We start from the raw sequence: 15,933 nt of genomic DNA, 5'->3' as shown, positions 1-15,933 counted from the left end.
CTAAAAAATTGAATTGATTGTCTGAAAAGATTTCCGTTGTTCCGTTAGTCAGAAAAATATTGTTTTTTCAGCAGATTTTGTTTGGAGGAAACTTTTTTTAAAATGGAAATTGTGGATTTCCGGAAATACTAGAACTGTGTTATTTAGATATAAAACAAAGTAGACATTGTATTTCTTGGATCTTAAATGTTGGAGGGGGGGGGGGGGGAAAGGGACACTGAAGATTACAAAATTTGGGGGAAGGGGGGGGGGGGGACCAGAGAAAACTAAAGCTTTATGGGTTTTTTTTTTGTATGAAAGCCTTGAGAATATGTTAATCAACCTCAGTAATAGTGAGTTAGAGCACCTTAACGACTACCCAGGTGTCAGTGGCATCATTAGGCGCTCTCGGGAGCCACAAACTACACTACCTGATTTATTTAGTCATTTAATGTAGTGGTCCACACTGACCTATTGTAGGGTGCTCATTAAAATCAATGTAGGTGAGATAGTGCTCAGGGTGCTCCAGGTCACCAGCCAGCGGACAAGTCTGCTTTAATTTAGTCTACTATATAAGCCCATTGTATACATATATATGTGAATAGTAAATACTGGTGGATACATATTGTCTTCTTTTCTACATATTGGAATTATCTAAATATAAGAAGTTTCTTAAACTTTTTATCAATTTGTCCCTATATATCAATGGTATAAAAACATGTAGATATAAAGTGATACAAAGATTCAAGTTACAAATTAATCCAATTTGATTATTAATTTAGTTTTTTGATAAGGTTACATAAAAAAAACTCACCCTATCAAGTTCTAATGGATCATTTGCTAGCCAAAGCCAGGTCAATTGCACATGAATCATGCCTTGTTTGACATCCTCCAAGGGTAGCCACTGTATAAATAGTGTTAATACAAAAATCAAATTTACATATTTCAGAGCAATTTTCTCCAGTGAAGTTATAAGATATGCCATTATCAGTTTCAGCCCCCCAAAATGCCACCGTATTGTTTTCATTCTATTTTTAATAATAAATAAATATTTATAAAAAAACAAATGTTGTATAGGAACAATTAAGAAGAATGTAAAGAAATAATCTGGCTTTATAAAAATCTATTATTATCTTTGGAAATCAGCCAAGTTGAGTTGAAGGAAGATGCTGGAGGAGGTATAGGGTTTGGAAGATGCTAGCGGAGGAGTTTTTCTTCGTTTATTTACTCACTACACTGTTAATGCTCAATCACTTTAATTCACTTACACGTTATGCTCTTAATATTACAATTCATCCCTACACTTAATTAAAATTAACTACAATTCACTCAAAATAGTTGAAATTTAAAAAAACCCTGATATGTAATGTCGCACTGACATTTATTTCATTACTTTTTGAAACATTTGATTATTTTCAATATCCAGTCCTTCAGTGGACTATTTATCTTTGTAACAAACATGAAACAAAAGTTAACATTTAAAGGATTATGGATAAAAGCTTATTTAAAAATTAGTTGAAAATGAGTTATTCTGGAACACACACAACCACTATGTTTCATAGTGCCACTGACAGAAGTCACACTTTGTCTTCCTTTAGGTAATAAATTCAAATTCTATTTTTTTTAATAGGTCTGAACTATAAAAAGACTTACAACATACCCAGGTATTAAAGGTTTAGCACTCCCTATATTGAGTTAAATAAGGTGTGTTGTTGGCCAACTGATAAATAGCAAATATTTTGCTAGCCTCAATGTCTTTTTTATTTAATAATATGATCTGCACCACAATGGCTAAAACTTCTCACTTTGTTACATGCAGTGGTGACCTACTTTAATTTATCAAGAGAGACATTACAAATCTAAAACCCTAATTCAAAAATATAATCCACCACCCCTTTTAGATTAACGTAGATGACAAAATAGAAATATCATTGACGTTCTGTAGTTCATGTCGTGGAATTTCAGAAATGTGTTTTTCTACTAAGAAATTATTTAATGTTTGTAGTTGGCTCATAGCGTATTTGAGATTATTAGTGACGTCATTGGCTATTAATTTCTTAACAAACACAAAAAATATTGGCATTAGCAAATTTTAGAGTTTTTAATAACTTGCAAAGTTAATAGTTGCTCAACAAGTAAACCTTAATAAGCGAGAGATAAATATATACAATAAGACTGCATTCACTTGCAATCCAAGTCATTTAACAGATCTACATTTTATGCAGATCTAGATCCATCCTGCAAGGAAACAGTTAATAAAAGCCTAGAAAGTTTCAAGAGTCACCTCAAGATGATCTGTGTTTTGTCAGGTAAAGAACGGCACGTAATAGTTGAATACTCATTTGCAATTTTTTGCTTAGTCCCTCAAAATGGTAGCCTGCTAAAAATTATCCGACATATTGTTTGTAACAATGTGTTACAAAAAGAGTCAAAGTTAAAGTATAAAATTACATAACAGGACAGCCATCTCAGGAAAAGCATGGTTCATGTATGTAATTAAACTGTCAGTCAAGTCACTACTAGTGGGATTGTGCCTATAACTGGGCCCCACCCGCTCTCTATGCCACTGCCTGAACATTATGGAAGCACTAGGGGCCTATTAAGGATTTTTTTTCTACAGCAGAAAAGAAACTGGATTTTATCATTTAAAAAAAAATATTTTTATAAAACAAATATTAAATTTTCAATGCAAAATTTTACATTTTTCTAAATAGGAAAAAGGGCCTCTTTGTTCCTTGGTCCCTGTGCCTTGCTTATGCCTATGCATGTTTACTGTAGCTATGCCCCTGCTGTGTGGCCTAGCAGTAGACTGTTGGGCTGTTAAACAAAAAATATTGAGTTCGAAAATCCAGGTTCATGTCAGTAGAATGTCCATGAGGCCACCCAGCTCTGATCAGGTACCTAATTGAAGTTAGGGAAATGAGGGGGCTGGGAATAGTTCTGACCACATTTTCCATTTAAATGCGGAGGTCACAGAAACAGGTTTTTTGTCACATATAAATAAGTTTTCAAATCATTATTTTTGGAAAAAAAAAGACAAAATGGATCAGCACAAAAAAGTTCTAATTTTTTTGGAAATAACCTTTCTGTGGAAAAAATATTGTTTTTCATGGAAACAAACAAAACAATTTGTGGTGAAAATGTATTTCCAATTAAAAACTGATAAGTTAAATCTCTGCTATAATGTATACTTAAATTATAAAGTAAGGTAATAATAATGTGTAACCTCATCTTCAAATCCTTTATCTTGAAGTTTAGACAAATCAAAGCTGACTCTGAAAAAAAAAATTTTTGCTCTAATAATTGATTACTGGTTACCTGTAACGTCAGAACATGATTACATATAATCTCACATTCCCTAAAACATCTTTTGTAATGTACTTAGAGTTTTCACTTTGCATAACCAACAGCCTGAGGTTAGTGAACTATGTTTATTACATTAGCATTTTTTTTTAAAAAGAAGCTTTTGTGAGGAGCCTTATTGGTAGGACCTTTTTATCTCAGGCTTTAATAGGGGACTTTTTTGTGAACTACTGGTGAACTACTCTTCTGAATAGAATAATTTAATTTTGTAGATTTGAAGAGGCTGTTTTATCACACATCTTGAATTTTGCCTGCATTGCTCCTTTCCCTAAACATCTTCCCCATGACTAAATCCATAATCATTTAAAATTAGTGGTGTTTAATAAAGAAAATTAAAATGGAATGAAAGATTTAGCTTACTATAAGTCCACACAGATTAATTAATTTTTGTAACACATATGTAGTGGCCCAAACAAATTTTTTGCAGTGGGAGAGGAAGGCTTTTTTGTCCCACTAATGAATCAAATAAGAACAGTTCTCCCCCCATTGAATCAAATATGAATAGTTGAATATTATCTTACAATATTTGGCCTAGGTGGTTATCTATTCACCATACATGATATAAAACTTACCTGCCCAATTCATCATCGGTTTTACCAGGATCTTCATCAAAAACTTCTAAATACAGTAGCTGACCATCTGCTGAGTCCACAGTCATCTCAAATGATTCATTCCACACAGGAGCTACAGAATTGCCAATCACTTTTGTTTTCATTTCCTTTGGACCAACTGAAATAATTGTAGGGAAATGAAATCTACAAAGAAGCTGACAAAATAATTACCTCTAACCAAAATGTTAAAAAAAATATGAATCCAATCAAAAGCTCAGCTACTTAAATGTGCAACTGAAAAGTTCAAAGCCCATCTTCAATCCTAAGCATATACTCCATCAAATGTGAAAGACAAAAGCAGATAAACTATTTCATCTGCCCCAGTTAATGTAAATTTTGCTTCATTTTTTTATTTTTATTTTTGGAAAGATAGCTATTAAGTTTTCATGCAAGCCTAATGTGTAGCATATCAATAGAATTTTATCTGTTCTAAAATTCAAGAATCAATTAGATTATTATATTTCAAGACGAAACAGGAAAATCCACAGATGTCCACTTTTTGAGTTAGCGCCCTATTTGTTTAGTACTAATGCATACTAATGAACAGTACTAATCACATATAAGAATAGGAAAGTGTAAAACAGTCTCAATCCCTTTATTATTGAGGATTTTAAAATTATTCCACAATTTTTTTTAAATGGATCTCAAACACATTTTTCTCCAAAGTAGAAAACTTTAACAACTGTGGTTTCCTGTGGTCTTCATTTGGTTTCAATCATTTTCTGATCGCATAACCTAAATTTCCTCAGTAACACCTAGGGTTACCGTTATGATGTGTTTTTTTAGGGCATTTTAATGCAAATGAATCTTTGTGAGAATGCACGAAAGATAGTGGAGTTTTATGTAGAAATTGTGTTTCTGTTGCCTAAAAGTTAGATCTAGGCTTTTGATGTGAGAGGGAGTTTCATCTCTGTAGTCTTGTATAAGGAAGTCTAACCTAGGTAGTTTATTTCAGAGACTGAGTCTGTGTAAGTATTGTAAGAAAGAGACTGCCTTGTCTGGGTGTCTGATACAAAACTCGGAAAGAAAGAAATATTGTGAATATGACTCACCACATGTGTACAATTATGAGTAAATAAAATTCAGATCAAATACCCAAATCCTGTCAAGTAATTGTCCATATGAAACGACAGCTGGTTAAATCAGAACCCTCACAGCCCTAACAGTTACCAAATATAGACAGGCTACAGATGTTTATGAAAGATCCTTAAAATAAGATGGCCAGAAAAAATTCAACAGACAACTTACTGGAACATAATAGATTGCGAATGAGGATGGATCGTTATACCCTGATAAGGGAAGAGGAGAACATCAAGAGGTAAGCATTAGACTGAAATCCCCAGGGGAAGAGGAAAGTAAGCCAGCCAAGGCAACCATGAAGAAGGATGGTTAAAGGAGAGGCAAGGGCTGCCAGGCTTATGTGATAGTAAATAAAGACAGCTGCCAAACACTGAGTGCGATGAAAAGGTGCTGTTGCAGCCCTTTGCTGTTTAGGGGCTCCAAAGGAATAAGTCAAGTCAACCTGATTTATTCTTTTTTAGAGACTAGCGTACCTGTCCACGTGCATTGCCGCTGGAATAGAAAAAAGTCCGATGAAATATATAAGAAGGGTTTCATCCATGCGTTACCAATCCTATATTCTTAGACTCGTGACCTTGTTTTCTAAAAGTGAGTTATTTAAATGTAAACAATGCCTGTGCTTGGATCATAAATATCGGGACACGGGTTTACCTACACTACCGCATGAAAACCTTGAGTGTACATTAATCACTCGCCAAAATAATATGGTAGAACACACTTCGGTGACCGCCCATGTGTCAGAGACGTAGAGGGGCGCCAAATCGCATCCTGCCGGGGGGGGGGGGGGGGGGGGGGGGGCCATGCGAAATTAAATCCCCCTTCTCAAACACCCACCCACCCCTATTCCCCCCTCCCACCCCATAAACCTTCTCGAGAGTATTCATCAACTCCCTAAAGTTTTATGGCACCGGGATAAACTGAGTCGAACCGCAATTGTCTTTTATTTTTATATATATTGCGAAATTAAAAAAAGATTTTTTTTTACAGAAACCTTCCCTGGAGTGTTCTAATCAGCTTCCCCAAAGTTTGATGGCGATTGGAATAACGCCGTAAAACCGCTATCGACGTTTATTTTTATATAAAATATAGAGAGAAAATCGCACCCTCCTGTGGCGCCGACCTTACGAAAATAAAAATGAGTTTTTTTACAGAACCCTTCCCTGGAGTGTTCTAATCAACTCCCTGAAGTTTGATGGCTATCGGATGAACGTTGTGAGACCGCAATCGACATTTATTTTTATATACCATATATAGAGAGAAAACAAATCACACCCTGCCGGGACGCCACCCCTGAAAATTTGAAAATGTTTTTAGCGCAAAAACCTCCCAAGGAATATTCTTAACATTTTCCCAAACTTTCATGTTGCTTTTTTTTGTGATCCATTTTGCATTTTACAAAATATAATTTTACCTTTGATAATAACATAAGGATCTGATTTTCCCTTTCCTGTAATTCCAATATCAGCTTTTTTTAAATCTTTAGCCTCTAAAATCTTTACTCTCACCACTCCCTATAAATAAAAATGTTTTTTAAAATTAGAATAACTCCACAAAGATATCAAAATCAGTTAATAAGGCAATGCATAGGTTTATTTCAATTAGTCATAAGTACATGTTTTGTAATAGCTCTCACCACTAAGAAATGTTACCACCTGTGATTTATGTTTATTTTTTATATTAAGTTTTTACTAACAGTACGTGACAAGCCCTACACTGGCACGTGAGATAAAAATTATTTATTAAGGGCAGTGACTAAAGTACTCATTAAGCATCACATACACTGCGCTTTTCGGTGTTTGGGAATTTATACAATTTTCAATTAAAGGTCTATATGTAAATATGGATATTGGTGAAAATAAAACACATACATAATCATAAAGGCAAAAAAAAAAACCAAACAAAAATGCAATAATTAACATTAACACTAACGGAATCATATACACAAACATAAACGACAAAATAATCATAAACTCAAACGTAATCGGAAACATGAAGTTGAACTTAAATACAAACATAAACCCAAACAATAACACAAAAAGTAACATAAAAGCAAACAATAACAGTAATGAAAAGTTAAACATAAATATAGTGGACATTTAGAAACAGCTCCTAAGCTATTATTGATTAAAAACAATAATTAGCAAAAAGAACATTCATTGTATAAAAAATTAAAAAGGTAGTATTTATAATAACTGTGTTTTAACTACCAAATTGCACTTCTTCAATCCATGCTTATCTTTTTTTTTCAACATCAAAACAAACTAAAAGGAAGTAATTTTTTTCTGATGGCCTAAATCTATTTCTCAATTGACACTTTGTTCTCAGGTGAAATCTCTCATGCAAAACCAGATAATGCATAAATGCCATCAAGGGAAGTAATTGGTACTAAGTGATGTAATTTATATACTTTTTTCAGACAAAATTAAAATTTTTGTAAACAGGGTCCATAGCCAAATCCCAAAAGAAAATTCAAGGCTTTTTCAAGGTTTTCAAGGTGATTTTGGGGGGAATTTCAAGGTATAAACTACCACTAACGGGCATTACAATGAGGGTGATGTATGTTTTTTGCACACACAATTTTTGAAATAATTTTGGTGTTATTACAAAATTATCTAAGTCAGGAGATTGTCTGAGAGTCCAGCATAATCCTTTTTGCAATCAGTATCTTTGGTGTCAAATGACACTCCTCCAACTTCAATTTTCAGAAAAACCTCTTTCAACACTGGCTTGACCATGTGACAGAAGCAATAGATGTCTAACAATTTTCCAAATGTTCACATAAGAAATTTTGCTACCAAGCTGTTCTATGAAAAAAATGTCCAGCCTATCATGTTCTCAATTAGATTTAGATAGACAACCATTTAGAGTACATGTATCTATGTATGTTGAAAATTGAAACAGAACTTGGTCACACTCAGCTGATTTCAGTTTCCATTTGTTGACTAGGATGTGAAGAATTCCCTTCATTTTTTTTGGTGAACTGGCTCTATTTTTAAACATTTGCATTAGGCTAAGTCTCTCACTAATGACTAAAGTAATGGAGATTTCAACAAAAAATTTGATGAAAATCCTATCAAAGTTGTCTTACAATCAGATTTGAAATTGAGAATTTGAAGCTCACTTGCTTTGTTTATTTTTTCTAGAGACTTTATTAGAGAGTCAGCAACAAACCCAACTTCAATTGAATGACTTGTCAATGTCAAGTGATAATCAGAATCAGGTCATTATACATAAAAGGAAGCATTGGTTTCCTTTAAAAAGGACTCTGGACACATATAGAAACAAAAAAAAACCTAGCTATGCTTGTAGAAATTATCCTGCTTAATGTCATAAATGACCTCACGCTTTTTAAAAGATTATTACCTCTCCCCCCCCCCCCCCCCCGCCACACATCACAAAAAGCCAGGCCCCGCCCTCTAAAATGACGTCACACCTCAGCCTATAACCCCTCCCACACCCCCCCCTGATTGCAGTTCAATTTTTATTAAAATAGGATTTTTTTTCCCAAACTCTTGTCTGAACTCTGTCAAAATAGAGTATTTTTTTTATCAATTCCTTTTACAATTTATTAAAACAGTTTTCTAAAATGCTAAAATTCGTTTTCTAACATTGCTTTTTAATAATGCAAAAGTGTGATGTCAAACGATCTGACCCCCCCATCCCCTCATCACACACCGTCACACAATTACGGATCCCCCCTCCCCCTACGAGTGTGACGTCATTTATGGACGACCCCCAATGTCCCCACCTATGATATACATGATGACGTAAAGAAATATCGTGGAAGTTTTAAGTTAGTTCATATCGCGGAATAACAGAATTAAGTTGTTTTTTTAGCGCAATTTCCATTCTGGAGAATTGCGTTTATTAACTCGTCATTTCTGGGAATGGATGGATGAATGTATGGATGTGTGTCCGGGCTTTAAGTCGTATCTCCTCCTCAACGAAGCAATATCGATGACTAGTTACAAAAGCAATTATGTTAAGCAAGTTACGAGGATGAGCATAGGCCATAAAAATTCCGGGTTTCTTTCATGTATTTCCCGGAAAAGCCAAAAAAACTCGAAAAAATGCAGTTTTTGGCCCATATCTCGGCAACCAGACCACTTAGCGACTTGAAACATGTACCAATCGATTCCTGCCATAATTTAGAACAATATTGCCGAAGAAAGTTTTCAAAAATATCCTCTCGTTCGGTCACAAATTTTAAAATTACATAAACACCTACAAACCGATCGTTCTTCTAGCTTGAACGCAACCCAGCATTATACGTCAGAGCTATTTTTAGATAACATAAGGAAATTGCGCATAAATGTCACTAGACTTTTTTAAGTAACTTGTTTAAACAATTTCCAAGTAACTACGCTAGTAATACTCATGTCAGAGATGTAGCCGCCCGACAAAGTGAAAAGCCGCAATTTTCTCAAACACGGTAATTCGAGGCTTCTTAAACATTTCAAGGACGTTTTACCACAGTAAAAATCAATTAGATCTAGACCCTGCTAGACGGTGTAACTAAATTATAGCAGACCTACATATTTTGTTCAATGACCTAAAACGATGCAGATCTAGTTTTTGTTTTCGCTTAAATCTAGCAGTAAGCCCAATATTAAAGATAACCACGTTAAAATTAGATAAACAGCGTTTGTAGAACTGCCTTGACCGTGAGACACTACTGTGCTCGCGCGTGGTCTCGTGTCGTAGGTCTTACGGTCAGCGCGACCTTGAAGTGAGAGGTGGTAAAAAGTGTCCGTAAAGTTGAGTGAAAACAGCACAGTCATAGTCCTTCAAATTATTTTTCTTTTCTTTTGATAAATACACATTTTTTTTTTACGTCGGCGCAAAATCTTTCCTTTTTTTAAGAAGACAATCGGCGATGCTAATGAGCTGGTAATGTTAGGATTTAGTTTTTTTTTAATTACACAGCCTAGCGGTAGCCCATTGATGACGTCACGTAATTAATGCGAATTTTACCCCAACCTCTATCGTCATAAATAACCAGACAGCCACGTCAAGAATGACATCAAAAAGTTCTGTCTACAGCCTCACCCATCTCATACAGTCAATGTGTATTTGGTCCATTGCGCATGTGAGATTGACGATTACGTCATTTGCTATTGGTTTTTTTAACGAACGTGATAAATATGCCTATTGGCATTAGGAAATCTTGTTGGTTAATAGTTAAAAATCTAGATCTAGATCCACGACTATATTAATTATTAATATACTGCGAGGTCACTGTAAGTTGAGATAGACCTAGAAGACCTTCTAAGGTCGCAGTGACCGAAACATCTGCTATCGTGGGGTACACAAAGAACCGTGATTGATCTAGGTTCGTAAAAACGTGTCTTCTCGCACATCTAAAACAACAGAACACAATTACTCGATAAATTATATCTCGCTATTTACCCGTAATTCCGCAGCTACGTTTCGCCCTTTTGTGTTTTACCCACACCGAGAAAATTTAAATTTAAATAAATAGAAACCTACGCTCGCATAGTTCAGGCTATTCTTTTTTTATTTAAACCTAAGGCTTATTTTCTTGAAGAAAAAATATTAGTAGTTCTAGATGTAGGATTAATTATAATCGAGATAATTTCCATGCGTGACCAGCATTTTAATGATTTAGGCCACATTCCAATTTTTTTCTTTACGGACATCACCGATCAGGAGACAACAGACCACTCGCGGGGTCAATAAAGTTCACAATATAAATAGAGCCAACGACTGCCAAGATATTGTCGGGAAGGGATTTGGGGGGGGGGGGGGGGGGGGGGTTCGATTGTTATGATTGAAGATGTTTGAAACCATAGAACCGGATAACACGGAAATTTAACACAAGAAAAAAAAAAGGTCGACACTAAATCGATTTTGATGTTTACTGTGGGCTTTTGCGTAACATTTGCGAACTAATTCCGCAACAGGGGTGTCAAAATCGAAAAATTACGGACAAATCCGTACAAGTAGGTAGGCCCTAACAGAAAACAATGAATCTAGATCTAGAATCTAGTAACTCGGTCGTAAACGGAGATATCCGAAAAACGATGCTAAATTTAGCCCTCGGCTACCGTTTACGTCACGATCTAGAATCTATGTTAGGAAGAGCCTATGCAAAACTGGTCAGGTTGAGGTCATACCGCGAGGCTCAGCGAAGGAGAGGGTTGGAAATAGTAGACTCCGAAGTTAACGCAGACCCACGGCAAAAAAAAAAAGCCAGAAAAAATTTAGATCCATCAGAATTGAATTTTTTTTAAAAATTCGATTTACGCACGGTTTTCAAGGTTTACCTATAAAATTCAAGGGGTTTTGCTCATTTTTGGGGAATTCAAGGGTTTTTCAAGGATTCAAGGTCCGCTACGGACCCTGTGTAAACGTTAATACATTTAGTTTGATTTCCTTCTTTGAACTTTACATCAATTAAAATGTTGAATTGTTAAATGAAAATTTCATAAAATGTTCAATACTGAGTTTTCTAGACATCAATATAGATTTTGAAAAAAAAATTAACATTTTAAACAAATTACACAAGTGTGATGAAGTTGAGTTTTTTACAATATGCATGTCATCCACAAGTCCACCATCTACATACAGAGAAACAGACTCCATTTTAACTTTATATATTAGATTAATGAAAGAAAATGAGATCTCAAAGCTGAACATACTTAATATAAACAGTTATAAATAAAAATCTCACTTACTTCTGGTTGAGGATACCGTAATTTATTGAGATCCAAATCTTCAGCCAGTTTAATTGGAAAGCGATTGGGCAAAACCATGAAATTGGCAATCTGCTCTTGAATTATTGAGTGCAGCATATCACTAGAACATAGGAAATATTTGCTAAAATTTAAATTAATTAGTTTTAAATTAATAGTACACTAATGCAATGGGACAGGGTGGTAAAGAGCTCATCTGATAACTCAAAGATCTTGGTTCAGACTCGTGACTGAAGGATGTCTCATATTCCAGCCAGCTCTGATCGGTGTGTAACTCACATAGGGAAAGTGAAGGCGGTAAGGCATAGTGCTGACCATACCATCCCTACATTGCTGAGGTAAAGAAACATAAACACAACTTCCTTACAATAGGTCTTAAAGGGGGGCTTTACTTCCGAAAAATTAAGGAATATACATTATCTATCCTAATATATAAAAGCCCATGTGCGCACTTCTATTTCTCTGTCAGCATGTCCCAAGGCTATAAGATCAGTATCTTCAGCAATATAAGGAGACAGAGTTTCTTCCAGGCATCTCTTCGGGGGGGGCTTTGACCCCCCCGAAAATTTTTTACCGCCCCCCCCCCCCCGAACGAAATGAAATTTATACAATTTATATAGAAAATATATACTTTTAACGGTGTCCGCCCCCCCGAAGAAAGTCTACCGCCCCCCCCGAAAATTTCAAGTGCCCCCCCCCCCCCCCCCCCGGAGAAAAAAGTCTGGAAGAAACACTGTAAGGAGAACTTAAAAATACGGACTTTGTTGAAAATAATATGGTGATGTTTTAAATGTATAAAAACTAAATTTTATTTAAAGAAGCAAAATAAAAATAAAGCAATATTCGAAAGTAGAAACATATTTTTAATTATGCATCCGGAAAAGTGTTTATGGTTGTGACAAGAATACAAAAAACAAGTGATGTCACATGTTTAAATTACGGAAAGTACACAACACTAATGGCATTGCCATCATCTTCCAATTTTAGAATATAAAAAAATGAACTATTTCATTCAAATTTGATTTAGATCTATAGACAGACGCTATGAAATGTATACAATTTTCTCGGTCTAAACTATTACACATTACTTTAAAAAACACATAAATACCATTTAAGTCTCTTAATCAGTGTGTTGACTAATGATGTATATAATCTGATTTTAATTTCTCTAATAGGTATTGGTAGCCTATGTTTTTAGTTATTTCTTTGCTTTGTCTCTAATGTCGTTCAAGGTGTAGTAAAGCACATTGCGCTGTGACAGATAACTATTTTATCAATGATCTTTTCCAAAAAAGTATAACATTAATAAACCGCGAGTGATCTCCCCTAAACTTTCTCAAATATTCTTCTATAACTTGGAATATAGACATGATTTTTAATTACTTAAACTTTTAAAAATAGAATAGAATCTCATAGAAAAAAGAATTGCCCACCAAGCGAACGCCAAAACAAAATGTGCATAATAGTGCATTCTCTATACTTCATACTAGCCGTCCCGGCCAGGCCCTGCTCTGGCTTCTGTGAAAAACCTTTCTGTTAAAGACCATTACCTGTGTGTTTAGTAATCATCATAAACCCGGCATTGCCCACCCAAACCACAACCAACCAAAACCAAAACAACAAAACGCTAACACAATTACAAATACAAACGAAAACCTAACAACAAACCCAACCACAACCACCATTACAAACACAAAGAAAAAACAAACAAAAAAGCAAACGAAAACAAAAACCTAACAACAAACCCAACCACAACCACAAACACCAATACGAACACAAAGAAAAAAACGAACGAAAACGCAAACGAAAACAAACCAACTCCAAATGCAAAACCAACCACAAACACAAACCCAAAGAAAAAAACACAAACGATTAAGCTAACGAAAACAAACCAAATCCAAACGCAAAACCAACCACAAACACAAATACAAAGAAAAAAACACAAACGAAAACAGAAAGAACAAAAACGAACCAAATCAAAACGCAACCACTAACGCAAACCCAACCTAAACACAAAGCACTAACGCGAACATAAGCGCAAAGTGCTCACAGTCTAGCCCGGGGCGGAATCGCCTGTTTCAGCTTAATAAACGACTATAGTACCCCGACTTATTCATAGTCATTTGCACTCACTTTAACGAACGTAGGCGCCAAACCGAACACGGGAGGCCCGTGGCCCCAAATAGCAGCCTGTCTGGGTGCCAGAGAACGCCCATATTTGATTCACTGAAAGACTATAGTAACCTTTCTTATCCATATTCTATCGCACTGTTTAAAGCGAAATTATGCACAATAGCGCTCACAGGATAGCCCAGGGTGCCAAATTGAACCCTGGTGGGGCGCCGGCAGACGCGCCTGTTTCAATTTAATGAAAAATTATAATACTCCAAGCTTATCCGTAAAATACCTACAACATTTGCACTTGATCAATCCCCGCTAATTATGTAATTATTTTTTTCCCAACACCAAAACAAAGTAATAAAAAGTAAATTCTTTTCCACTAATGCAATGTTTTATAAAGGGAAGTAATTGTGTTTTCCTAATTTATCAAAGGGAAGTAAGTGCTAAAGGACTAAATATAAATAATTTTCAGACATAATTAGAATTTTTGTTATTTTTTTTAAATTGTGTTTAATGAACATGCCGACAATTATTACTATCAGTTTGAAAAATGAAAATTATTTCCCAACACTTTCAGCAGTAATTTTTTAACTCAGATTAAATTTAGACCGTGTGCACTATAATAATCTAACACTTAAATCCATCGAAGTATCCACGACAAACATTTTACACTTTACATATTACACTTTACATACAGAATTGAGCTTTATATATTAGATAGACCAGAAAGTAAAAATATAAAGGCCTATAATTCTTGTGAAACCCATGTCTATTTAATATAAATGCAAAGTGTAGGTTACTTTTCTTAACACATGCATTAGATTGTGTACTTCTTACTAGTTTTAGGGACCAATTTTAAAGCTTCTACCCACTCAATTTGCCCCTCCACCTCAGGAAAATAATAACCCTTTATTACTTTTAACCTTCCACCCATCCATTTTTAGTTTTAAATCTCACCAGGCATATTATTTAACTTAGAGTTTTAAGCATTACAAAATGCTTAATCAACGCATAATACTATGTTGCCACAAAAATACATTTTCATTGGTCACAGCCTGTTCAAAATAAGCACCTCTGTAAATAGGATGTTGGTGAAAAACATCTCATTTCAAAAGAGAGAAGAAAAACAATTACTAGGACATTTTTTTCTTCTGGCAAACAGCTTCTAAAATAATATTGAAATTGTGCTTGGCTTTTATAAGTGGAATTTTTCTGGAATAAATTGGGTTTTACCAGGGACAATGATCATTATTACACAACAGAAAACTTCTACAACTTGCTTGATGTTTAATGAAAAGACATGTTCTGTGACCAATAGCTATCCAATGACAAAGAAAGAAGAACACAAAATAAAGTCAACTTTCATTTGGCCCAATTATATTTCTCAATTGACACTTTGTTCTCAGAGTAACATAAGAAATGATGAAATCTTTCAGAAATTACGAAATGAGATATAGCCTAAATGTCATTAAGATTTATTTATTTGGGCAAATGATGAGAAATATCTATCATTGGCAAAAAGAGGCCTCACATAAAACTTGGCAAGAGAACCTTTAACATGGAGTTGTGTCAAAGAATAAAGTTTTAAGAGTATTTTAGATTAGGTTGCATTTTGCCATTCACAAGGATTTTTGCGGACAAAGCCCAGACAAAAAGGAAGGTCAATGCTATCATAAAATTTTATTTTTGAGATTGTAAGTCAGAAGATCACATATAAGAAGATGCCACTGTCACATGTAAGTTATTCTTTAATTTTGAGAAATGTGATAGAACCTTGTTTCCATTCAATCAGAAACAGTACTGAATGATTACCTTCAGATTACCATGTGCAAAAAGTTTGCCAAAACATAAAAATACTACTTTTGACCCCCCCCCTCCCCCCCTTTTCCGGTTGAATACAGTCACTTAAGCTTCATCTTTCTGCCATCCGGTGTTAGAGCCTTGTCGTGGCTTGGCAGCTTGTGTATCCTGACCACCCCCAGAGCTATACCAGCGGGAGTGTAAACTCCTGGTAGGTTCAACCAAGCTGGGAAGGTCTGCGCGGGTAGGGATCAGACCAAAGC

The 15,933-nt window shown here is 35.0% G+C and overlaps 1 protein-coding gene across 6 annotated transcripts in view; it reads right to left on the bottom strand.

The window, feature by feature from the left end:
• LOC131956263 (extended synaptotagmin-1) overlaps window positions 1-15,933 on the bottom strand; it is a 51,334-nt gene that overhangs the window by 14,350 nt on the left and 21,051 nt on the right. For all 6 annotated transcript variants that reach the window (XM_059320697.1, XM_059320695.1, XM_059320696.1 and 3 more), the window contains exons 8-12: window positions 11,732-11,852; window positions 6,445-6,544; window positions 3,915-4,071; window positions 3,206-3,254; window positions 794-883 (exon numbers count right to left, since the gene is read on the bottom strand). In XM_059320697.1, the coding sequence (XP_059176680.1) occupies window positions 794-883; window positions 3,206-3,254; window positions 3,915-4,071; window positions 6,445-6,544; window positions 11,732-11,852 (517 nt within the window). The remainder of the gene's footprint in view (window positions 1-793; window positions 884-3,205; window positions 3,255-3,914; window positions 4,072-6,444; window positions 6,545-11,731; window positions 11,853-15,933) is intronic.

Source organism: Physella acuta, unplaced genomic scaffold (genome assembly GCF_028476545.2).
Source record: "Physella acuta isolate Inbredline_101_S28 unplaced genomic scaffold, ASM2847654v3 ptg001142l, whole genome shotgun sequence".
Taxonomy (NCBI): Eukaryota; Metazoa; Mollusca; class Gastropoda; family Physidae; genus Physella; species Physella acuta.
This window is presented reverse-complemented; position numbering and strand designations above follow the sequence as displayed.